This window comes from Palaemon carinicauda, chromosome 11 (genome assembly GCF_036898095.1).
Source record: "Palaemon carinicauda isolate YSFRI2023 chromosome 11, ASM3689809v2, whole genome shotgun sequence".
In the NCBI taxonomy this organism is placed as follows: domain Eukaryota; kingdom Metazoa; phylum Arthropoda; class Malacostraca; order Decapoda; family Palaemonidae; genus Palaemon; species Palaemon carinicauda.
In genome coordinates, this window is record NC_090735.1 from 10,065,358 (window position 1) to 10,089,516 (window position 24,159).

At 45.1% G+C, this 24,159-nt stretch overlaps 1 protein-coding gene across 2 annotated transcripts in view; it reads right to left on the reverse strand.

The window, feature by feature from the left end:
• The window catches only part of LOC137649966 (tyrosine-protein kinase Dnt-like), an 84,004-nt gene that overhangs the window by 12,816 nt on the left and 47,029 nt on the right, over window positions 1–24,159 (reverse strand). For both annotated transcript variants that reach the window (XM_068382949.1, XM_068382948.1), the window contains exons 7-8: window positions 14,124–14,282; window positions 3,868–4,030 (exon numbers count right to left, since the gene is read on the reverse strand). In XM_068382949.1, the coding sequence (XP_068239050.1) occupies window positions 3,868–4,030; window positions 14,124–14,282 (322 nt within the window). The remainder of the gene's footprint in view (window positions 1–3,867; window positions 4,031–14,123; window positions 14,283–24,159) is intronic.

Genomic DNA, 24,159 nt, shown 5'->3' on the forward strand with positions numbered 1-24,159 from the left:
CACTGACGTCTAGCACCGGCCTCCACCCTCCTGTCTTCTTTACCACTAAGAAGAGACGGTTGTAGAAGCCCGGGGATTGATGGTCCCGGACTTTGACTACCGCTCCCTTTTCTAGTAAGAGAGACACCTCTTGCTTCAAAGCTAGTCTCTTGTCTTCCTCTCTGTACCTGGGAGAGAGATCGATGGGAGACGTTGCTAGAGGGGGTTTGCGTACAAACGGGATCTTGTACCCTTCTCTGAGCAACTTCACAGATTGTGCATCTGCGCCCCTTTTCTCCCAGGTCTGCCAGAAGTTCTTGAGTCTGGCTCCCACTGCTGTCTGAAGAAGGTGGCAGTCAGACTCTGCCCTTAAAGGACTTGGTACCTTTCTTCTTCCCACGTCTCCCTTCGGCACGAGCACCTCCTCTGCTGGAGGCTCTGCCACGAAAGGGCGGAATGAATCTGGACGCTGGAGTGTCCATCCTGGGTCTAGACAAGGTAGGCAAAGGGGTGGCTTTGCGGGCAGAGGACGCAACCAGGTCATGAGTGTCTTTTTGAATCAAGGAGGCAGCAATCTCCTTGATCAAGTCCTCTGGGAAAAGGCACTTTGAGAGAGGAGCAAACAGAAGTTCCGATCTCTGACACGGTGTTACTCCAGCTGACAAGAAAGAGCAAAGGTTTTCCCGTTTCTTGAGGACCCCGGAAACGAACGAAGCCGCAAGCTCACTGGATCCGTCACGTATGGCCTTGTCCATACAGGACATAATGAGCAAGGAAGCTTCCTTGTCAGAAGGGGAGATCTTCCTGCTCAAAGCTCCCAGACACCAGTCCAAAAAGTTAAAGACCTCGAAGGCTCTAAACACTCCTTTCAACAGATGGTTTAAGTCTGAAGGCGACCAACAAATCTTAGAGCGTCTCATGGCCAGCCTGCGGGGAGAGTCTACTAGACTTGAGAAGTCGCCCTGGGCAGAGGCAGGAACTCCCAAGCCGAGAACTTCTCCCGTGGCATACCAGACGCTCGATCTGGAAGAGAGTCTCGCAGGGGGAAACGTAAATGCTGTCTTCCCAAGGTTCTTTTTGGACTGCATCCAATCCCCTAAAACTCGTAAAGCTCTCTTGGACGAGCGGGCGAGGACGAGTTTCGTGAAGGCAGGCGCTGATGACTGCGTGCCTAAAGCGAACTCAGACGGAGGAGAGCGTGGAGCCGCAGGCACAAACTGATCAGGAAACATCTCCTTGAACAAAGCAAGAACTTTTCTAAAGTCCAAGGAGGGTTGCGTGGTCTTGGGTTCGTCGATGTCCGTATGCGGGTCGTCAATGTGTGCAGCGTCGTCATCATCAGAGAGTCCATCATCTGAAAACTGAGGAGGAGGCGGCAAAGGAGTAGCAATCGGCTGGTCAGCTGAGTCCGGCAGCACGGGTGCACGCGTGACTGAACCGGACGCAACGTCATGGAACTGTTGCCCAGTCTGTGAACTGGCAACAACCATGGCAGTGCGGGGACGCAAAGCGTCTACTCCAGACTGTCTAGTCTGCTGTGGGTGAGTAGAGGTAACCACACTGGGTTGCGGAGGTTGACGCACCGCGTCAAAACAAAACAACTTAGGTTGTTGTTGTACCTCGCGAACGTCAACGGAAGGTTCCGTGCGTCGCTGAACGTCAACATGCGGCTGGCAGGGTACACTGGAACGCATGGGTGGCGGGACTCTCACAGATGGAGTGCGGGAGAAGGTAGCCTCAGCGTCCACCGGACGCACAACCGTGGTTGGTTGTAGGCTAGAGGTTGGTGCAGCGTCAACCTTCTCCGCACGAAAGTCCTGCATCAATGACGTTAACTGTAACTGCATGGACTGCAGCAAAGACCACTTAGGGTCTGCAGGAGCAGGTGCGGCAACAGACGGAGTTACTGCCTGATGCGGTACCGCTTTGCCTCTCTTAGGAGGTGAGCAGTCGTCGGAAGACTGCAGCGAGTCCGAACTGACCCAGTGGCTACAACTGGGCCGTTGGACTTGCGCGGAAGGGACCGACTTGCGCTTAAGCGGCCGCGAGACCTTGGTCCATGGATTCTTATGAGAAACCTCTTCCGCAGACGAGGAATAATGGGCTCTCTCGTCTTCGTGTGGGTGGGGCGATCTTGGGTAGATACGCCCGAAACCACGGAGGGAACGTCTGTTCGCTGATTAAAGCCTCTCGAACCCTTTGGTCGTACGACATTGCTTCTCCCCTGGGCTTGGGAGCATGCAAGAGGTCCCGGACTGGGAGGACGACAGGCACGAACAGACGAACCCTCAAGCGCAACACTATCCACAACACTATCCACAACACTGCCACTCACTTTATCACTACCCACTGTACTCTTACACTTCAGCTCCTTGACGTCTGCCATGAGCTGGTTACGGTCACTAGCCAAAGACTCGACTCTCTCACCCAGAGCCTGAATGGCACGCATCATATCTGCCATCGAAGGTTGTTGAGTGCTAGAAGGGGGATCAGGAGCAACCACTACAGGGGAAGGAATAGGTTGTGGGGCATGAGGAGAGGAAATATCAACGGAGCGAGATGAACTTCTCCTGACTCTATCTCTCTCTAGCCTACGTGAATATTTCTGGAATTCGAGAAAATCGAATTCCGAAAGCCCAACGCATTCCTCACATCGATCTTCCAATTGACAGGTTTTATCCCGACAATTGGAACAAACGGTGTGTGGATCGATAGAGGCCTTCGGAAGACGCCTTGATCAGTCCCTAGCACTACACTTTCTGTATTTAGGGACTTGAGAAGGGTCAGCCATTTTGAATTAGTCAAAGGGGAATTCAAAAAACTATCCAAAGTCGTCAACAAATAATCCGATATCAACAAAAGAATGCAAGGATGTATTGAAGATAACGTCTGCAAAGCGAAAGCTCAAAACTAGAAATGTGTACTTCACCAAAAAATGTGAAAACCAATCCAGTAAGCAACAGCGAATTTAGTAGGTCTTGCCGGTGGCACGACAGAGAAAATTGAGTTCTGTGTTTACATTGAGTACTGAGTACCTGCACGACAGATGGCGCTGTTGAAGTACACCCCCTACCTGCATAGCGATCGCTGGCGGATTTTGAACGTAGAGTCTTTCTGTCGGGCAGCAGAGCTGCAGCTTATATAATCACCGGCTAAGTTTAATATTGAAAAATGAATAATAGTAGAAGCAATTGTTGGACAGTAGTTGTTGAACAGTACAGAATGGAACAACCACAAAAACTGCCACTGGTACATACATATACCAAGACACTTCCCCCAATTTTGGGGGTAGCCGACATCAAACAAATGAAACAAAAAAGGGGACCTCTTCTCTCTACGTTCCTCCCAGCCTGACAAGGGACTCAACAGAGTTCAGCTGGTGCGGCTAGGGTGACACAGCCCTCCCTCACCCGTTATCCACCACAGATGAAGCTTCATAACGCTGAATCCCCTACTGCTGCTACCTCCGCGGTCAACCAAGGCACCAGAGGAAGCGGCAGGGCCTACCGGAACTGCATCACAATTGCTCGCCATTCATTCCTATTTCTAGCACGCTCTCTTGCCTCTCTCACATCTATCCTCCTATCACCCAGAGCTTTCTTCACTCCATCCATCCACCCAAACCTTGGCCTTCCTCTTGTACTTCTCCCATCAACTCTTGCATTCATCACCTTCTTTAGCAGACAACCATTTTCCATTCTCTCAACATGGTAAAAAGGAAAAATAATAAACAAACTTTTATATGTTTTAGGATCAAATATTTTCCCCTATCAGAATGTATAAATAATGAATTTTGGATAACTCATTCCACTAGTAATTAATGCACCTATTTTCTGACTTGATTATGGACTGGGGATTAGCATGACCACAAAATAACGTAAAAAATACCTTTTAAGATTGCCTTGGGAAGAACGTGGAAAGATTATGCATGGAGGCGACTCGGGTGGTGTAACAACGGCACCTATGACCGCCAATAGTTGGTCATGCGCAAGGCCTGCTAGCATGATACCTTCACTTAACAAAACAGACCGCTGTATCTCACTTGAACTCTCTGGAATAAAGTTAAAAAATTACTACAAAATACTTTGAAAAAAATTGTAATTAAGACAGGCCTGAATCAAATAATAATTAAATTTATCCAATACTAACTTCAAAAGCATAAAATGCTCTGGTCCACACAAAAATACTTTCAAGACAACTTAGTTCACAGATACAAACCAACTACAGTAATACCTCACCCTACGTTGTAAACTGGTTGCAGGAGATGCTGCGAAAGTTGATTTATAATGTAAGAGAGAAGTGCCTCTATTAAGTAATGAATATACTCCTTATAATGACAAAATTAATGACGAAGTATTTACAATCTGATATATTTTTAACATAGAGTCTTTTTTTCTATAAAAAAAACAGATATAAAACATTAAAAATGTACTACAGTAATACTGTATCAACAAATTAACAATGATCACTACCGTTGTCATGGATGATGGTGGACACCGTTGTCCAAGCCAGACATAACGCTCATCCAATGCTTATCATGCTTTCTGCCTTTTCATATCTCTGTTTTCTTTATCTTGAATTGATATACAGTAACATGATGCTCAGATTCACTACTTTAACTTTTAGGGGGAACCATGGCAAAAATCAAGAAAAATTACCAAGATTCAAATTGATACCTAATTACTTAACCCAGGATGTTTGGACATTATATTCATAAAAGAAAAAATGCTTTGGTGGTAAATCAGATATAATGAACTAACAAAAATATTCTTGGTACTAGGCAGGTAGAAGACCCACTTTTAAGCAGACCTACCAACACTCCCGCATCTTACGAGTCTCTCCTTCATTTTGAAAATATCTCTCAAATTCCACACTGGCACTCGATTCTCCCCTATTTAAATAAAATCTCCCACATTTTATTTGTTTAGGTTCACAATTGTCAACAATGCTTATTTTTAAATATAATTATTTCCTGGAATTTTTCAAAAATGTTCAACTTTTCAACATAAAAGGGGATATGTATGGTGTGGGAAGGTGGAAGGTTGGAGAAGGGGCGATCTAGTGCAAGGACAGTGGGAACCAAGTGGCACTGAAATGTCTGGTTTGAGAGCTTACTCCTCCGAGGTGAACAAATGGTTTACACAATGATAGGCGGAAGCAAAAGCCTAGGCTGAAATGGAGGGTTAGAAAAATGAAAGTAAACGAAATAAAAACAATAATAAAAGGAACTGGAAGGAAGAAAGAGAGAATGAAAGACATAAATCAATGGTATATGTAATATTTTGTCTTTTCCTTTGCAGTATTTTAGGCTGATGAAAAGACAGTGTCATCGTAATCCATTATTATATAAAGGGAGAAGGAAATGATATTAAAACAAATAAAAAGGTGAAATGTAATTCCTACTTTTCTATTTTACCTTTAGGTGATAAGGGCAGAGGTTCTCTATAATTCATATCTAGTGAAACATAGCTGTTCAGTGCTGTCGATAAGAACTACCTCTCAAGAGATCCAGTCTTAATATTGAAGACACTAAAATCACTTACTGTCAATAAAACGAATGAGTTCGGCCATAAGACTTGCTATGAGTATAAACCAAACAGTCAATTACTTGTGAAAGACAGCATCATATACATATAATTGAGTAAACTCTAATGCTAAAATATATGATACGATGCAATCATATGTACAACAGGCTATAAGAATGCCATTTTATCACAGGGATAAAAAATCTGTATTTTTCCTTAATTCTGGTATGTTCATTCGTGAAATTATGCATATATGTTCTTAGTAGATAGATAAAATGCAGTATATTGCAAATTATTGGATGGATTTTTCAAAATATGATATTCTGCCTTGGGTGTGTAAATCTCCAGCATTTCTTTTTTTTTAAATCTCCAGCATTTTTTTTATAATCTCCAGCATTTTTTTTTAACAATCTCCAGCAAAAGTTTCAGGTTTGGTTGACAGGTCTGTTTTATATAATGTATTTTAATAATTGAAAATCCTTCTTTCAGTTAATGTTTTATGAGAGGGTTTAAATGTATGACCTCATAATTAGACATTACGATTGAATAAAAAATTTCTTCAATCCTAATTTTGGTATTGATTTGTGCAATATTTACTAACACAAATCCAGAATTACTGACAAACAAAAACTTTTATAAAAACAGAGAGCAAGAGACCTAATTTTCCAGAATAAATTTTACGATTCATAATGGGTTAGATTGTTCCTGACAATATTGAAGACCTAGAATTATCCTGTAACTTGCATAAGATGGAACATAATTTTGATGGAGGAGCCAAAAGTTGTTTCTCTGTAACTCAGTATTCTTTGCAGTTTGACAATATCATCACCACACTTCTATTGCAAATAAAAACAATAGAATTTTAATAAAAAAAAAAAATTGGTTATTTCTATATTCACACAGGTTAATTGTATGATAATTGTTCATGTGGGTTAGAAGATAAAGATCCTCATTCCTTTTGATACTCATGTCACGGGCAACAATAAAACACTGACCGAAGAATTAGCTTTCTCAGAATGCACGAACAAGGCAAACTTTTCTATAAATTAAGAAAAATGTTATTTTGATGATAAAATAAATTTTTGAATATACTTACCCGGTGATTATATAGCTGCAACTCTGTTGCTCGACAGACAACTCTACGGTAAAAACTCGCCAGCGATCGCTACACAGGTTGCGGGTGTGCCCAACAGCGCCATCTGTCGTCCAGATACCCAGTACTCAATGTAAACAAAGACTCAATTTTCTCCTCGTCCCACTGCGTCTCTATTGGGGAGGAAGGGAGGGTCATTTAATTTATAATCACCGGGTAAGTATATTCAAAAATTTATTTTATTATCAAAATAACATTTTTCAATATTTAACTTAGCCGGTGATTATATAGCTGATTCACACCCAGGGGGGTGGGTAGAGACCAGCAATATATGTTTACACTTTTATGAGCTAAGAGTTTTTATTTCATTTTAGAAGTTATCAAAATAACAAAAACAAAATAAATAGGTACCTGGTAAGGAAGTCGACTTGAACAATTACTCTGCCTTTTAAGTACGTCTTCCTTACGGAGCCTCGCGATCCTCTTAGGATGCTGATCGACCCCTAGGATCTGAAGTATCAAGGGTTGCAACCCATACAACAGGACCTCATCAAAACCCCTAATCTAGGCGCTCTCAAGAAATGACTTTGACCACCCGCCAAATCAACCAGGATGCGAAAGGCTTCTTAGCCTTCCGGACAACCCAAAAAACGACAATAAAAACATTTCAAGAGAAAGATTAAAAGGGTATGGAATTAGGGAATTGTAGTGGTTGAGCCCTCACCCACTACTGCACTCGCTGCTACGAATGGTCCCAGTGTGTAGCAGTCCTCGTAAAGAGACTGGACATCCTTTAGATAAAAAGACGCAAACACTGACTTGCTTCTCCAATAGGTTGCGTCCATTATACTTCGCAGAGATCTATTTTGCTTAAAGGCCACGGAAGTTGCGACAGCTCTAACTTCGTGTGTCCTCACTTTAAGCAATGCTTGGTCTTCCTCACTCAGATGTGAATGAGCTTCTCGTATTAACAGTCTGATAAAGTAGGATAAAGCATTCTTTGACATAGACAAAGATGGTTTCTTAACTGAACACCATAAAGCTTCAGATTGGCCTCGTAACGGTTTAGTTCGCTTTAAATAGAACTTAAGAGCTCTCACAGGGCATAAGACTCTTTCTAGTTCATTGCCTACCATGTTCGATAAGCTGGGAATATCGAACGATTTCGGCCAAGGTCGAGAAGGCAGCTCATTTTTGGCTAGAAAACCAAGTTGTAGCGAACATGTAGCTTTTTCTGACGAAGATCCGATGTTCTTGCTGAAGGCATGAATCTCACTGACTCTTTTAGCTGTGGCTAAGCATACCAGGAAAAGTGTCTTTAAGGTGAGATCTTTCAGGGAGGCTGATTGTAGCGGCTCAAACCTGTCTGACATGAGGAATCTTAGTACTGTACCACGTCTAAATTCCAACCAGGTGTAACCAAACGACGCTCCTTCGTGGTCTCAAAAGACTTAAGGAGGTCCTGAAGATCTTTATTGTTGGAAAGATCTAAGCCTCTATGCCGGAAGACCGATGCCAACATGCTTCTGTAGCCCTTGATAGTGGGAGCTGAAAGAGATCGTCCTTTTCTCAGGTATAGGAGAAAGTCAGCTATTTGAGCAACAGAGGTACTGGTCGAGGATACAGAGACTGACTTGCACCAGTTTCGGAAGACTTCCCACTTCGATTGGTAGACTCTAAGGGTGGATGTTCTCCTTGCTCTAGCAATCGCACTGGCTGCCTCCTTCGAAAAGCCTCTAGCTCTCGAGAGTCTTTCGATAGTCTGAAGGCAGTCAGACGAAGAGCGTGGAGGCTTTGGTGTACCTTCTTTACGTGTGGCTGACGTAGAAGGTCCACCCTTAGAGGAAGACTTCTGGGAACGTCTACTAGCCATCGAAGTACCTCGGTGAACCATTCTCTCGCGGGCCAGAGGGGAGCAACTAGCGTCAACCTTGTCCCTTCGTGAGAGGCGAACTTCTGCAGTACCTTGTTGACAATCTTGAACGGTGGGAATGCGTATAGATCTAGATGCGACCAATCTAGGAGAAAGGCATCTATATGTATTGCTGCTGGGTCCGGGACTGGTGAGCAATATATTGGGAGCCTCTTGGTCATCGAGGTTGCAAAGAGATCTATGGTTGGTTGGCCCCAAGTGGCCCAAAGTCTCTTGCATACATCCTTGTGGAGGGTCCATTCCGTTGGAATTACTTGCCCTTTCCGACTGAGACAATCTGCCATGACATTCAAGTTGCCTTGGATGAACCTCGTTACTAGTGATATGTTTTGACCTTTTGACCAGATGAGCAGGTCCCTTGCGATCTCGTACAACGTCAATGAGTGGGTCCCTCCTTGCTTGGAGATGTACGCCAAGGCAGTGGTGTTGTCCGAGTTCACTTCCACCACTTTGCCTCGAAGGAGAGACCTGAAGCTTTTCAAGGCCAGATGTACTGCCAGCAGCTGCTTGCAGTTGATATGCATGATCCTTTGACTCGAGTTCCACAGTCCCGAACATTCCCGACCGTCTAATGTCGCGCCCCAGCCTACGTCCGATGCGTCCGAGAAGAGAACGAGGTTGGGAGTCTGAACAGCCAGGGGAAGACCCTCTCTTAGGTTGATACTGTCCTTCCACCAAGTCAGGCAAGACTTCATCTTTTCGGAAATGGGGATCGAGACCGCTTCTAGCGTCTTGTCTTTTTTCCAGTGAAAAGCTAGATGGTATTGAAGAGGACGGAGGTGTAGTCTTCCTAATGACACAAATTGTTCCAGGGATGATAGCGTCCCTACCAGACTCATCCACTTCCTGACTGAGCATTGTTCCTTCTTCAGCATGTTCTGGATGCATAACTGGGCTTGGCTTATTCTGGGGGCCGACGGAAAAGCCCGAAAAGCTAGACTGTGAATCTCCATCCCTAAATACACAATAGTTTGGGATGGGATCAGTTGTGACTTTTCCATATTGACAAGGAGACCCAATTCCTTGGTCAGATCTAGAGTCCACTTTAGATCCTTCAGACAGCGACGACTGGAAGAAGCTCTGAGAAGCCAGTCGTCCAAATAGAGGGAGGCTCGGATGTCCGATAAATGAAGGAATTTGGCTACATTCCTCATCAGCCTCGTAAACACAAGAGGAGCTGTGCTTAGGCCAAAGCACAGGGCTTGAAACTGGTAGACAACCTTTTCGAAAACGAATCTCAGAAAAGGTTGGGAGTCCGGGTGGATGGGGACGTGGAAGTAGGCGTCCCTTAGGTCTAAAGAGACCATCCAGTCTTCCCTTCTGACCGCTGCTAAGACTGACTTTGTGGTCTCCATGGAGAACGTCTGCTTTGTGACAAAGACATTCAGAGCACTGACGTCTAGCACCGGCCTCCACCCTCCTGTCTTCTTTGGCACCAAGAAGAGTCGGTTGTAGAATCCCGGAGATTGAAGGTCCGAGACTTTGACCACCGCTCCCTTCTCTAGTAAAAGAGACACTTCCTGTTTCAAGGCTCTTCTCTTGTCTTCCTCTCTGTACCTGGGAGAGAGATCGATGGAAGACGTTGCTAGAGGGGGTTTCCGTACAAAAGGGATCTTGTACCCCTCTCTGAGCAACTTCACAGATTGTGCATCTGCGCCTCTCTTCTCCCAGGTCTGCCAGAAGTTCTTGAGTCTGGCTCCCACTGCTGTCTGAAGATGCGGGCAGTCAGACTCTGCCCTTAAAGGACTTGGATCCTTTCTTCTTTCCTCGTTTCCCTTCGGCACGAGCACCTCCTCTGCTGGAGGCTCTGCCACGAAAGGGCGGAATAAAACGGGACGCTGGAGTGTCCATCCTTGGTCTAGCTGACAAGGTAGGCAAAGGGGGAGCTTTGCGAGCGGAGGACGCAACAAGATCATGAGCGGCTATTTCCTTAATCAGGGCTTCTGGAAAAAGGCCCTTGGAAAGAGGAGCAAAGAGAAGCTCAGATCTCTGGCACTGTGTAACTCCAGCTGAAAGGAATGAGCATAGGTTCTCACGCTTTTTAAGGACTCCGGACACAAATGATGCAGCAAGCTCATTAGACCCATCACGTACGGCCTTGTCCATGCAGGACATAATGAGCAAGGAAGTCTCTTTCTCTGTCGGAGAGGTCTTTCTGCTAAGGGCTCCTAGACACCAGTCTAAGAAGTTAAAAACTTCGAAGGCCCTAAAGATACCTTTCAAAAGGTGGTCCAGGTCCGAAGATGACCAACATATCTTTGAGCGTCTCATGGCAAGGCGGCGGGGAGAGTCTACAAGACTTGAGAAGTCGCCCTGGGCAGAGGCAGGAACTCCCAAGCCGAGAACTTCTCCCGTGGCATACCAGACGCTCGATCTAGAAGAGAGTCTAGCAGGGGGAAACGCAAAGGCTGTCTTTGCTAAACTCTTCTTGGACTGCAACCATTCTCCTATCACCCGCAAAGCTCTCTTGGACGAGCGTGCGAGGACGAGTCTAGTAAAGGCAGGAGTGGTAGACGGCATGCCTAACACAAACTCAGACGGCGGAGAACGAGGAGCCACAGAAACAAACTGGTCCGGAAACAACTCTTTGAAGATGGCCAAAACTTTTCTAAAGTCCAAAGAGGGTTGAGTAGACTTAGGCTCGTCCAAATCTGATAGTGGTTCATCTATGTGTGCAGCACCATCATCATCAGAAAGTTCCTCATCCGACAACTGATGAGGAAACGGCAACGGAGTGGGTAACGGCTGGTTCGCTGAGTCCGGCCGCACGGGTGCATGCGTGACTGAGCCGGACGCAACGTCATGGAACTACTGCCCAGTCTGTGAGCTGGCAACAACCCTGGCAGCGCGGGGACGCACAGCGTCTACTCCAGACTGTCTGGACTGATGTGGGTGCGCAGTGGAAAGCACACTGGGTTGCGGAGGTTGACGCACCGCGTCAAAACAAAGCAACTCTGACGGTTGTTGAACCTCCAGAACGTCAACGGCAACCTCCGAGCGTCTCTTCACGTCAACATGCGGCTGGCAGACCACACTGGAACGCATGGGAGGAGGAACTCTCTCAACTGGTGTGCGTGAGAAGGTTACCTCAGCGTCCACCGGACGCACAACCGAGCGTGTGGAAGGTTGTAGGCTAGGTACTGCACTAGCTGGTGCAGCAGCAACCTTCTCCGCACGAAAGTCCTGCATCAGAGACGTCAGTTTAGACTGCATGTCTTGCAGTAGAGACCACTTAGGGTCTACGGGAGCAGGTGCGGTGACAGACGGGGTTACTGTCCGAAGCGGTACCGCTTTGCCTCTCTTAGGCGGTGAGCAGTCATCGGATGACGGCAGCGAGTCCGAACTGACCCAGTGGCTACAACCGGGCCGTTGGACTTGCGCTGAAGGGACCGACTTGCGTTTTAACGGTCGTGAGACCTTGGTCCAGGGTTTCTTGCGAGAAACACCTTCCGAAGACGAGGTATAAATGGGCTCTCTCGTCTTAGTTAGGTAGGAGCGATCTTGGGTAGATACGCCCGATACCACGGAGGGAACGTCTGTTCGCTGATTAAAGCCTCTCGAACCCATTTGTCGTACGACATTGCTTCTCCCCTGAACTTGGGAGCTTGCAAGAGGTCCCGGACTAGGAGGACGACAGGCACGAACAGACGAACCCTCAAGCGCAACACTATCCACAACACTATCACTCGGCACTTTAGCACTTCCCACTGCACTTTTGCACTTAAGCTCCTTCACATCCGCCATGAGCTGATTACGGTCACTAGCAAGGGACTCAACTCTCTCACCCAGAGCCTGGATGGCACGCATCATATCAGCCATTGAAGGTTCCTGAGTGCCAGAAGGGGGCTTAGGAGCAACCACTACAGGGGAAGGAATAGGTTGTGGGGCATGAGGAGAGGATATATCAATAGAACGAGAAGAACTTCTCCTAACTCTATCTCTCTCTAGCCTACGTGTATACTTTTGAAATTCGATAAAATCGAATTCCGAAAGCCCAACGCACTCCTCACACCGATCTTCCAATTGACAGGTTTTATCCCGACAATTGGAACAAACAGTGTGAGGGTCGATAGAAGCCTTCGGAAGACGCCTTGAACAGTCCCTAGCATTGCACTTCCTAAATTTTGGGACTTGTGAAGGGTCAGCCATTTTGAATTGGTCAAAGGGAAATTCAAAAAACTATCAAAAAGTCATCAACAAAGAATCCGTTATCAAAAAGAGTTCAAGGATTTGTGTGAAGAGAAACCCTGCACAGCGAAAGCTCAAAACTAGAATAAAGTACTTCACCAATTAGTTGTGAAAAAACTCCAGTTTAGCAACAGCGAGTAAGTACGTCTTGTCGATACCTCGACAGAGAGAAAATTGAGTCTTTGTTTACATTGAGTACTGGGTATCTGGACGACAGATGGCGCTGTTGGGCACACCCGCAACCTGTGTAGCGATCGCTGGCGAGTTTTTACCGTAGAGTTGTCTGTCGAGCAACAGAGTTGCAGCTATATAATCACCGGCTAAGTTAAATATTGAAAACTGAGATGTATGAACTTCAGAGACTAGGGTACTAGTTTTGGCAGTAACTTCCCCATCACTACCCAATTCCACTAGCCTAGTCTGTAGATGTTCCCCTAATTTGAAACCTACCTTTCTCTTCCGTTAAAGTCCTCATATACTAGTTTAGACAATAACCTAAAATATTCTTCCATAAGAGAGTCTGGCAAGTTAGCATACTCTGATCATCTATATGTCAAATGTTCGCCCATGACATAGCACAAAAAGAATGAGAATCCCCATCCCCAAACAACAATCAACTTTGAACAATTAATACATAAAAGCATTTCAAAACCAGTAGACATCCTTGATTAAGGTAAAGCTAAATAGCACTTATAACCACTCCATCTGAAAACACATTGCTATGAAAGACTTTATGTGAGCAACAAGTTATGTAAACCTCAGGTAAGATTCATAGATATAAAAAGACCATATAATTTTTTATTCATCCTGATCTATCATGCATGTTCTGATATAGTTTTTTTTTTCTATTCATCCTGATCTGTCATACATGTTCTTTTATAGTTTTATCATCATCATCATCATTTCAGCCTTTAAAAGTCCTTTGTTGGATGTAGGCCTTCCCCAGATTCCTCCACAGACTTCTATCCCAAGCTGTTCTGTGCCACTGTTTTATCAGATGTTTTCAAATCAAGAGAGGAAACTACATTCACTTCGCAATAATGTACTTTTATAGGATTACCAAAACTAACAACTAAGTAGTAAGAATACACTCATTTATCCATGATTAATAATATAAGTTCTATCATACTCAATAATTTTACAGAAATAAGAAAATTCAACTTACAAGAAAGAAGGCATTAAAGAGTGCAAGATTTAGATGATTCAGTTTCCAGGAAGAAATCAATGACATCAGGAAAATATACATTCCAAGTTTCTATTCATCAAGAAAATCACAACTTGATTTTAATGTTTTGATAATACTACTGAAGAGTAAAATAAATTATTACTGGGAACTTCAGCATAACATTAAGTTTAAGAATTAGAACTTCTTTAAATTTTCCCATTTAAACCTCCAGTTACTTACCAGTTACAGTCTTAACTGTCACACTTGTTGGGTGTGGCTTATCTGGTGGCTGATAGAGAGCGTGATATACTCGACCAAAGGTTCCTTCTTGCTCAATTTCTAGTAATTGCAAAGTTTCATGTGGCACTCTTAACCCAGTTAATTTTGCAGATACATCACCTGAAAAATATATGTATTTTTTCATAATATATCTGTGAAAATAGAGTAAAAATTTTAACAAACAGATGTTGTTTAATAAATGTAAACCCTTTTGTCTATTAGGATGGTGCTCAAAGCAGATGCATGCCAAGAATTTAGAAAGGCATGATTTAATGATTTACCAGTTCTACTTCCCTGAGTAGGATTAAGGGATCTACAGTTTTGCAGCACTAGGTGCATTTAATTCTAAAACTCAAACAATTTCAGAGTACTTTCAAATAGTTAGCATAATGATTAGAATGTTTGGATCAGTCAATTCTTCAAACAAAGAGATAACCAACAATGATACAAAGAGGTCTAAGATGACTCCCTTATTTGCCTTAGACTAACACAAGACAAGTACTGACCTCAGATTTAGCAAGTTCAAAAACATGGGATAGGATCAGGAGGTGACGATGGAATTTGAAACTAATCATGAAACTATAAAAACTAGAAAATTTCTTTTGTAATCAAACTAAGTACATACAGTATAAATTCTATGTATCGCTACTCTATTTGAATAATAAAAAATTAACCAATACCCTACCCATTATCTCAAAGATAAAATCTAGAGAAGGCAAAAGTATACGCAAGTACATGTATTGGCACACTATTTTATATTCAGTAAAAAAAATCAACAAAAGATACAATACTGGATTTTGAAAATTCTTCATAAAGGGAGATTTCAGGACATTTACCCTGTTCATGAAGAAATTAACCACTAACTAGCACAATTTTTCTTTCTTTTAAAACATATCATATTTCAGACCAAACATTAAATATTTGCAGTTATGATTAATTAAAACTGCCTAGTTTCAAGGAGAGGTGGAGGCGACCGACCACCAACGTCTAGAACATGGCACTTCAGTATCTAAGTTTCACACAATTTCATGTGTATACAAATCAGAAACTAATAGTACTTGCCACCACAAACTAGGCAATGGCACAGTGTGTAACATCAACTCTCTGTATATCAGTTATTTGAGGCTGCAAAAATGTTATTTTCCTTAGTAAAATAAATTTTTGAATATACTTACCCGATGATCATGTAGCTGTCAACTCTGTTGCCCGACAGAAATCTAAGGTCGGGATACGCCAGCGATCGCTATACAGGTGGGGGTGTACACAACAGCGCCATCTGTGAGCAGGTACTCAAGTACTTCTTGTCAACAAGAACTCAATTTTCTCCTCGGTCCACTGGTTCTCTATGGGGAGGAAGGGAGGATCCTTAAAATCATGATCATCGGGTAAGTATATTCAAAAATTTATTTTACTAAGGAAAATAACATTTTTCAATATTAATCTTACCCGATGATCATGTAGCTGATTCACACCCAGGGTGGTGGGTGGAGACCAGCATACATGTTAACATTAGAAGCTAAGTATCCCGTATCTTATTTTAGCAGTTATTCAAAATAACAAACATAAAATAAATAAGTACCTGGTAAGGAAGTCGACTTGAACCATTACTCTGCCTTTTTAAGTACGTCTTCCTTACTGAGCCTAGCGATCCTCTTAGGATGCTGAGCGACTCCTAGGTGCTGAAGTATGAAGGGCTGCAACCCATACTAAAGGACCTCATCACAACCTCTAATCTAGGCGCTTCTCAAGAAGGAATTTGACCACCCACCAAATCAACCAGGATGCGGAAGGCTTCTTAGCCTTCCGGACAACCCAGAAATATTTCAAGAGAAAGATTAAAAAGGTTCTGGAATTAGGGAATTGTAGTGGTGGAGCCCCCACCACTACTGCACTCGTTGCTACGAATGGTCCCAGAGTGTAGCAGTTCTCGTAAAGAGACTGGACATTCTTAAGATAAAAGACGCGAACACTGATTAGCTTTTCCAAAAGGTTGCGTCGAATATATTTTGCAGAGATCTAATTTGTTTAAAGGTCACGGAAGTTGTGACAGCTCTAACTTCGTGTGTCCTTACCTTCAGCCAAGCTTGGTCTTCCTCATTCAGAAGGGAATGAGCTTCTCGTATTAACAGTCTGAAAATAATAGGATAAAGAATTCTCTGACATAGGCAAAGATGAATTCTTAACTGAACACCATAAAGCTTCAGACGGGCCTCGTAAAGGTTTTTAAAAATAGAACTTAAGAGCTCTTACAGGACATAATACTCTTTCTAGTTCATTTCCAACCATACGATAAGTTTGGAATAACGAACGATATTGGTCAAGGCCGAGAAGGCAGCTCGTGTTTGGCTAGAAAACCAAGATGTAGAACATGTAGCCGTTTCGGATGAAAATCCGATGTTCTTGCTGAAGGCATGAATCTCACTGACTCTTTTAGCTGTGGTTAAGCATATCAGGAAAAGAGTCTTAAAGGTGAGATCTTTCAGGGAGGCTGATTGAAGTGGTTCGAACCTGTCTAACATAAGGAATCTTAGAACCACGTCTAAATTCCAACCAGGTGTAACCAAACGACGCTCCTTCGTGGTCTCAAAAGACTTAAGGAGGTCCTGTAGATCTTTATTGTTGGAAAGATCTAAGCCTCTGTGACGGAAGACTGATGCCAACATGCTTCTGTAACCCTTGAAAGTGGGAGCTGAAAGAGATCGCTCTTTCCTCAGATATAAGAGGAAGTCAGCTATTTGAGTTACAGAGGTACTGGTCGAGGATACGGATACTGACTTGCACCAGTTTAGGAAGATTTCCCACTTCGATTGGTAGACTCTAAGGGTGGATGTTCTCCTTGCTCTAACAATCGCTCTGGTTGCCTCCTTCGAAAAACCTCTAGTTCTCGAGAGTCTTTCGATACTCTGAAGGCAGTGAGACGAAGAGCGTGGAGGCCTTGGAGTACCTTCTTACGCGTGGCAGACGTAGCAGGTCCACCCTTAGGGGAAGAGTTCTGGGAACGTCTACTAGCCATCGAAGTACCTCGGTAAGTTATTCTCTCGCGGGCCAGAGGGAAGCAACTAGTGTCAACTTTGTCCCATCGTGAGAGGCGAACTTCTGCAGTACCTTGTTGACAATCTAGAACGGAGGGAATGCATATAGATCTAGATGAGACTAATCTAGTAGAAAGGCATCTAAAAGAACCACTGCTGGGTCCGGGATAGGTGAGCAAAGATTGAGAGCCTCTTGGACATCGAGGTTGCGAAGAGATCTATGGTTGGCTGGCCCCAGGTGACCCAAAGTCTCTTGCATACATCTCTGTGGAGGGTCCAATATGTTGGAATTATTGTCCCTTCCTACTGAGACAATCTGCTAAGACATTCAAGTTGCCTTGGAAGAAACTTGTTACTAGTGAAAAGTCTAGACCTGTTGAACAGGAGAGGAGGTCACTAGCGAACTTGCACCATGTCAGAGAGTAGGTCCCTCCTTGCTAGGAGATGAATATCAAAGCAGGGAGTTGTCCGTGTTGACCTCCACTACTTTGTCTTGAAGGAGAGACCTGAAGCTTTTCCAGGTCAGACGTACTGCCAGAAGCTTCTTGCAGTTAAAATGCATTGTCCTTTGACTCGAGTTCCATAATCCCGAGCATTCCCTACCGCCTAAGGTCCCACCCCAGCCTACGTCCGATGCGTCTGAGAAGAGAACGTGGTTGGGAGTCTGAACAGTCAGGGGAAGACCCTATAAAAGGTTGATAAAGTCCTTTCATCAGGTTAGACCAGACTTATCTTCCGGAAACCGGGATCGAGACCGCTTCTAGCGTCTTGTCCTTTTCCAGAGAAGAGCTAGATGAAACCGAAGAGGACGGAGGTGTAGTCTTCCAAGTGACACCAATTGAACCACGGATGACAGTGTCCTAACCAGACTCATCCACAGCCTGACAGGGCCGTATTCCTTCTTCAGCATCTTCTGGATGGATAGCAGGGCTGGGGGTTGATCGTCTTGTTCAGCCATGTCCTCATCAGAGGGTTCCTCATCCGAAACTGATGAGGAAACGGCAACGGAGTGGACAACGTCTGACTCGCTGAATCCGGTCGCACTGGTGGATGCGTGACGGAGCCGGACACAAGATCATGGTACTGCTGCACAGTCTGTGAACTGTCAACCATGGGGATGCGAGGAAGTACAGCGACAACCCGAAACTGTCTAGACTGTCTGGGTAGTGCAGACAACCCCTAATCGGGTTGCTGAGGTTGCCGCACTGCGTCACAACAAGTCACCTCTGTTGGTTGTTGAACGTCTTCCCAGTGACACACTGAACGTCCACAACCACCTCCGAGAGTAGCTTAACGTCAACGTGCGACTGGCAACCCACACTGGGTCGCACCGGTGGAGGAACCATCTCAACTGGCGGACGTGAGTAGGAAACCTCAGCGTCAACAGGGCGTACAACCAACCGGTAGGAAGGTCGTTGGCAAGAAGGTTCTTCTCCGTAAAAAATCCTCTATTAAGGACTAAACTTGGACTGCATGTCTTGCAACAAAGCCCAAGGTCTATGGGAGCAGGTGTGGCAACAGACGGGGTTAGCGACTGAAGCGAAACCATTTACCCTCCCTGGAAGCATGTTATGCTTTAATTAAAGTCCATAGGAGGCTAAGCAGCTTAAGGCTCCTCTCCAAATGACAGAGTCCTCAAGGGAATATCAGAAGGAGGGAGAACAGCACTTTCTCATCTACAGGAACCATGTCCGAGAAAAGCTAGGTTATCTCAGTGAGGGTTTCACTGGTGCAAAAGCAGCAGACCAGAAGGCAACGTTATGAAACTGCTTGACAGTCTGTGAACTGTCAAAAACTGAACTGTCAACCACAACAGGAGCGTGAGGACATACAGCACTGGTGTATTAGTAGCAGACCAGAAGGCAACGTCATGTAACTGTTTGACAGTCTGTGAGTTGGCAACAACCAAAGTTGTGTGGGGAAGCCTCAACTCCTGACTGACTAGTTTGCTGCGGGCGAGTGGCGGTAACCACAGTGTGTTGCGGAGGCAGACACACCGTGTCAAAACACGGCAGCTTGTGGTAGCTCACGCACGGCAACGGAGTGCTCCGTGTGTCTGTGGGAGTCATCATACATCTGGCAGGGTTGACTGTGCATGGGTGGAGGAGCTCTCACAACAAGAGTGTGGGAGCAGGAAGCCATGCCGGGCGCACAACCGTGGTAGGTGTAGGCCCACGGGTGCATCGTCAACCTTCTCCGCAGTCGGAGTGTGGGAGCTGGCAACAACAAAAGCGGAGTGTTGGTGCGTGGGAGGGACTGCCGTGGGTTGCGGAGCATGCCGTATGGGATGCGGAGCATGCCGCATGGGTTGCGGAGCATGCCGCATTGTGTCAAAACACGGCAGCTCTACAGCACCTTCCCACTGCTGATGCGGTAGCTCACGCATGTCAATGGAGGGTGCAGCATGAACATGCGTCTGGCAGGGTCGACTGCGCATCGGAGGTGGAGCTCTCACAGGTGGAGTGTGGGAGCAGGCAGCCGCAGTATCTGCTGAGCGCACAACCGTGGCAGGTTGTAGATTAACAGGTGCATAGTCAACCTTCCAGCACGATACTCCTGCATGAAAGAGCAAGCTGAGACTGTATAGTCTGCAGCATGGACCACTAGGGTCTATGAAAGACGGCAACAAACGGAGCTACTGTCCGTTGTGACTGAGGGTCTAAAACAGCTGGTGCGGCAACAGACCGAGTTACTGCCTGTTGCGGTACCACCTTGCCTCTCTTGGGAGGTGTGCAGTCGTCTGATGACTGGAGCGAGTCCGAACTGCCCCAGTGGCTACACCTAGGCCGTTGGACTTGCGCGGAAGGGACCGACTTGCACTTAAAAGCTGCAAGATTTGGTCCATGGTTTCTGCGAGAAACCTCTTCCGCAGACGAGGAATAAATGGGCTCTCTCGTCTTTGTGTGGGTGGGGTGATCACGTCGGCAACGTGTGTAGATACACCCGAAACCACGGAGGGAAACGTCTGTTCGTCGATCAAGACCTGTGGAACCCATAAGTCCTTCGACATTACTTCTCCCCTGGGCTTGGGAGCTTGTAAGAGGTATCGGACTAGGTGAACAACTGGCACGAACAGACGAACCCTCGAACGCAACACTGTAACACTTTGCGCATATCACTTTATCACTTTTGATTTTCTGTTTGCACTTATTTCACTGAACTCGAAACTTTAAGTGATTTGTACCTGAAACACGCAATCCTATCCTTCATTAAAAGGTAGTAATTGCGAAAACAGTTTACAATGTAACAGAAAAACATAATGAAAGATAAAGAATTCAGTGGCTGGAAAAGAGACTAAACACTAGATCAAATAAACTACGTTTAAAATCTCTCACCGCATAAAGCCTGGGAACAAGAATAAAACTCTAGAAACGTTTTACCTTCTTCCCCTATAGCGACTAGGGAGAAGAGTAAAAAACGAGAACAACGTTACCCGCTTGAACGAAACGTTTATTCTCCTCTCTCTCCCTCCGTCTCTATCTCTCTCTCTCTCTCTCTCGACTTAGAACCTGAGAGATGAGCCCAATTATATATCGTTAAAACATATTATTTGTAAAGGAAAAAAAAAAACTGAAAGGTTTCCCAAATAAAAAGTTCCTTTATTAGAATTAAAACCATTTAAGTTAAGAAAGAATGAACGAAACGCTAGAATCGGTTTACTCTTACTGCAACGTGAAACCGTGAAATACTCTCTCTCTATCGTAACGATAGAGCGCATGTTGAACGTTCTGAACGTCAACAACTGCGGAGACTAAACTAAACGTTAGTTCATCTTTGAAAACAGTACGAGACTATCAAAGAAATTCTTTCAAAAACATTAAAATTAAAATAGCATAAATTCTTAAAAGGAAATACGATATGACGGGCTCAATGTTAATTAACTTCGGTTCCAAGTAAGGACCGCCTACTATAGGAAAGGTCGCATATAAACAAACATAAAAATTAATTTTTATAAGTTTATAATAAATGGAAAGTTAATCGAAGAGGCCTATAAATGGCGGAGAGATATAAAATAAATCTATAACTTTGTTAAGCAAAATTACCAAAAACCTAAACACACTTCCGTCTAAGGGAAGGGTCGGTTATTAAAAGTGAAAGAGAGTCTATACTCTCTTCGTCACCAACACTTCCGTCTAAGGGAAGGGTCGGCCATTTAAAAGTGAAAGAGAGTCCATACTCTCTTTGTCACCATAATTAAATCTATCCAAAACGAGTTCAAGTTTTGAAATGAAGATAAAACCCCTGCATAGCGAAAGCTCAAAACTGGAATAGTGTACTTCACCAAAAAGTTGTGAAAACAAATCCAGTTAGGGACGGCGTATTAGTAGGTCTTGCCGGTGGCACGACAGAGGAAAAATTGAGTTCTTGTTGACAAGAAGTACTTGAGTACCTGCTCACAGATGGCGCTGTTGTGTACACCCCCACCTGTATAGCGATCGCTGGCGTATCCCGACCTTAGATTTCTGTCGGGCAACAGAGTTGACAGCTACATGATCATCGGGTAAGATTAATATTGAAAAAAGAGCACATAAGGTGGGATGACTTATCATCACTACCACAATCTGCTATTACAGTATGAATATTGCATATCAAAAAGTCAATTGTATTATAACAGTAATTAACGTTACAGAAATATAGTAAAATATCACAAATTTTTAAGTAATTTGTATTTTTCCTAACATACTTACCTAGAACTACCTTCTTAGGAGTTACTGGTTAACTCTACCTAACCGACCAGCTTTTTGCATAGTATACCCCCCTCTTCCCGTTTTCTACTGGGTCAACCTCTGGCAGTGTGGTACGTGCCCTGAGGCGACCCCGGGGTCAAGCAGCGTGCTAGCTCAGGTCGAATCGCCAGTAAGTTTCGTTGGAATAGGTATTACTCGATCCTGCAGGTTCTCGGGGAAGGATGGGAGGGCCATAACCCGAAGGTAGTTCTAGGTAAGTATGTTAGGAAAAATACAAATTACTTAAAAATTTGTGATTTGTTCCAACACGGTTACTTACCTAGAACTACCTTCTTAGGAGACTTACACTTTAGGAGGTGGGAGTGTCCTGCAGGGATCAGGATTTGACGGGGAGGCACGCGAGAGAGGGAACCTCTAAGGAGGTCTTGGTTCCAAGACCACTTGAAAACTGCACGAAAAGTAGGGGAAAACTATCCAAAAAACTCACTTTAAGTGTCTAAATGGCTTACCTTTTCAAAACCAATTCCCATACATGTCCTCTTGAAGGGTGTTCCTTTCAGCGATTAAGGTCTTTTCAACATCTTCCTGGCCCGTTCGATCCGGGGAAGGAAGGAAAAAGGGGGGGGGGGGGGTAAGGTTAAGGAAGGAACTAATGTCTCTTGGCATTAACACCCCCGGTTTCCCTGGGGCCAATAGTAAACTTGTCCAAGGATTTTCTCGTACAATCTTTTAGATAATGTTCCGTGAAGGTGGACTGTCTAGACCAGGTCCCAGCCTTCATGATCTTACCCACAGCCATGTTCTTCTCGAAAGCCAGAGAGGTGCTCAGAGCCCTGATATCATGAGGTCTTGGTTTTCCAGGGAGAGGAGTCCCAGAAGCCTCGTAGGCCCTCCTTATCACTTGTCTCAGCCAGAAAGAGATAGAATTTTTCGAGACCGGTTTCTTCACCCGGCCTGTTGAGATGAATAAATTTTTGATCTGAGGGCGGTATTTTGCAGTCCTCTCCAGGTATTTTCTTACAGTTCTCACGGGACATAAGAGTAGATCCTTCAGGTTGTCGGATCGAGGGATGGCTGGCACCGAAAAACCCTCGAACCGAGGATCCCAACACGCTGGGTTCTGCGTTTTCGCCACAAAACTAGGGACGAACCTAAAGACAACTTCCCTCCACCCTTTGGAGTGTGAGACCTCATAAGAGAGGCCGTGTAACTTGCTAACTCTCTTCGCCGAGGCCAGGGCTAAAAGAAAAGCTGTTTTAAGGGTGAGTTCTCTGTCTAGTACGTCCCTGAGAGGTTCGAAGGGCGGCTCTGACAGAACCTTGAGAACTCTTGCTAAGTCCCACTGTGGAACCCGTACCTCCTGGGGGGGACATGATTGCTCAAAACTGCGGATGAGCATCGAGATGTGCCTTGAGGCTCCCAAGTCAATGCCCCTAAGGAGGAAGACTTGACCTAGGGCTGCTCGAACTCCTTTGATGGCCGGGATGGACGAACCCACGTCGTCTCTCAGGTACACCAGAAAGTCTGCAATGTCCTGGATCGACGCCCCTAAGGGCCTGATGTTTTTGGATGCACACCACTTCAGGAAGACTGCCCACTTCGCCTGGTAGACAACTGCCGAGGAACGCCGTAGATAACCAGACATCCTTGTCGCGGTTCTCGATGAGTATCCTTCTTTCTTAAGGAGCTTCTCGATAACCTCCACGCGTGAAGGCGGAGGGATCGAGGGTTTTCGTGCCACCTGTGAAAGTGAGGTGGTCGCAGGAGGTCTGGCCTGTTCGGAAGCGGCCAAGGAGGACGAAGAGCTAATTACTTTAGGTCTCCGAACCAGTCTCTCTCCGGCCACCAGGGCGCTACTAAAGTCATCGACAGGTTGGACGACACTCTCACTCTGTTCAACACTTGCCTGATCAAACTGAAGGGAGGGAAGGCGTACACATCGAGACCGTCCCAGGGGTGTTAGAAGGCGTCCTCGAACGCTGCTGACGGGTCTGGGATTGGAGAACAGAACACGGGGAGTTGGGCATTCAGACGTGTGGCGAACAAGTCTATCACTGGGGAGCCCCACAGTAGGATGACTGCTCGAGCTACCTCCGGGTATAGGGTCCACTCCGAACCTATCACTTGACCCGCCCTGCTGAGGCCGTCGGCCATCACGTTCCCCTTTCCTGGAATGAACCTTGCCGTCAGTTCTATCCCTTCTTCTGTGGCCCACTCCAACAGTTCTGTGGCTAGGGCGCAGAGGACCTTTGACTTCATGCCTCCCTGCTTCTTTAC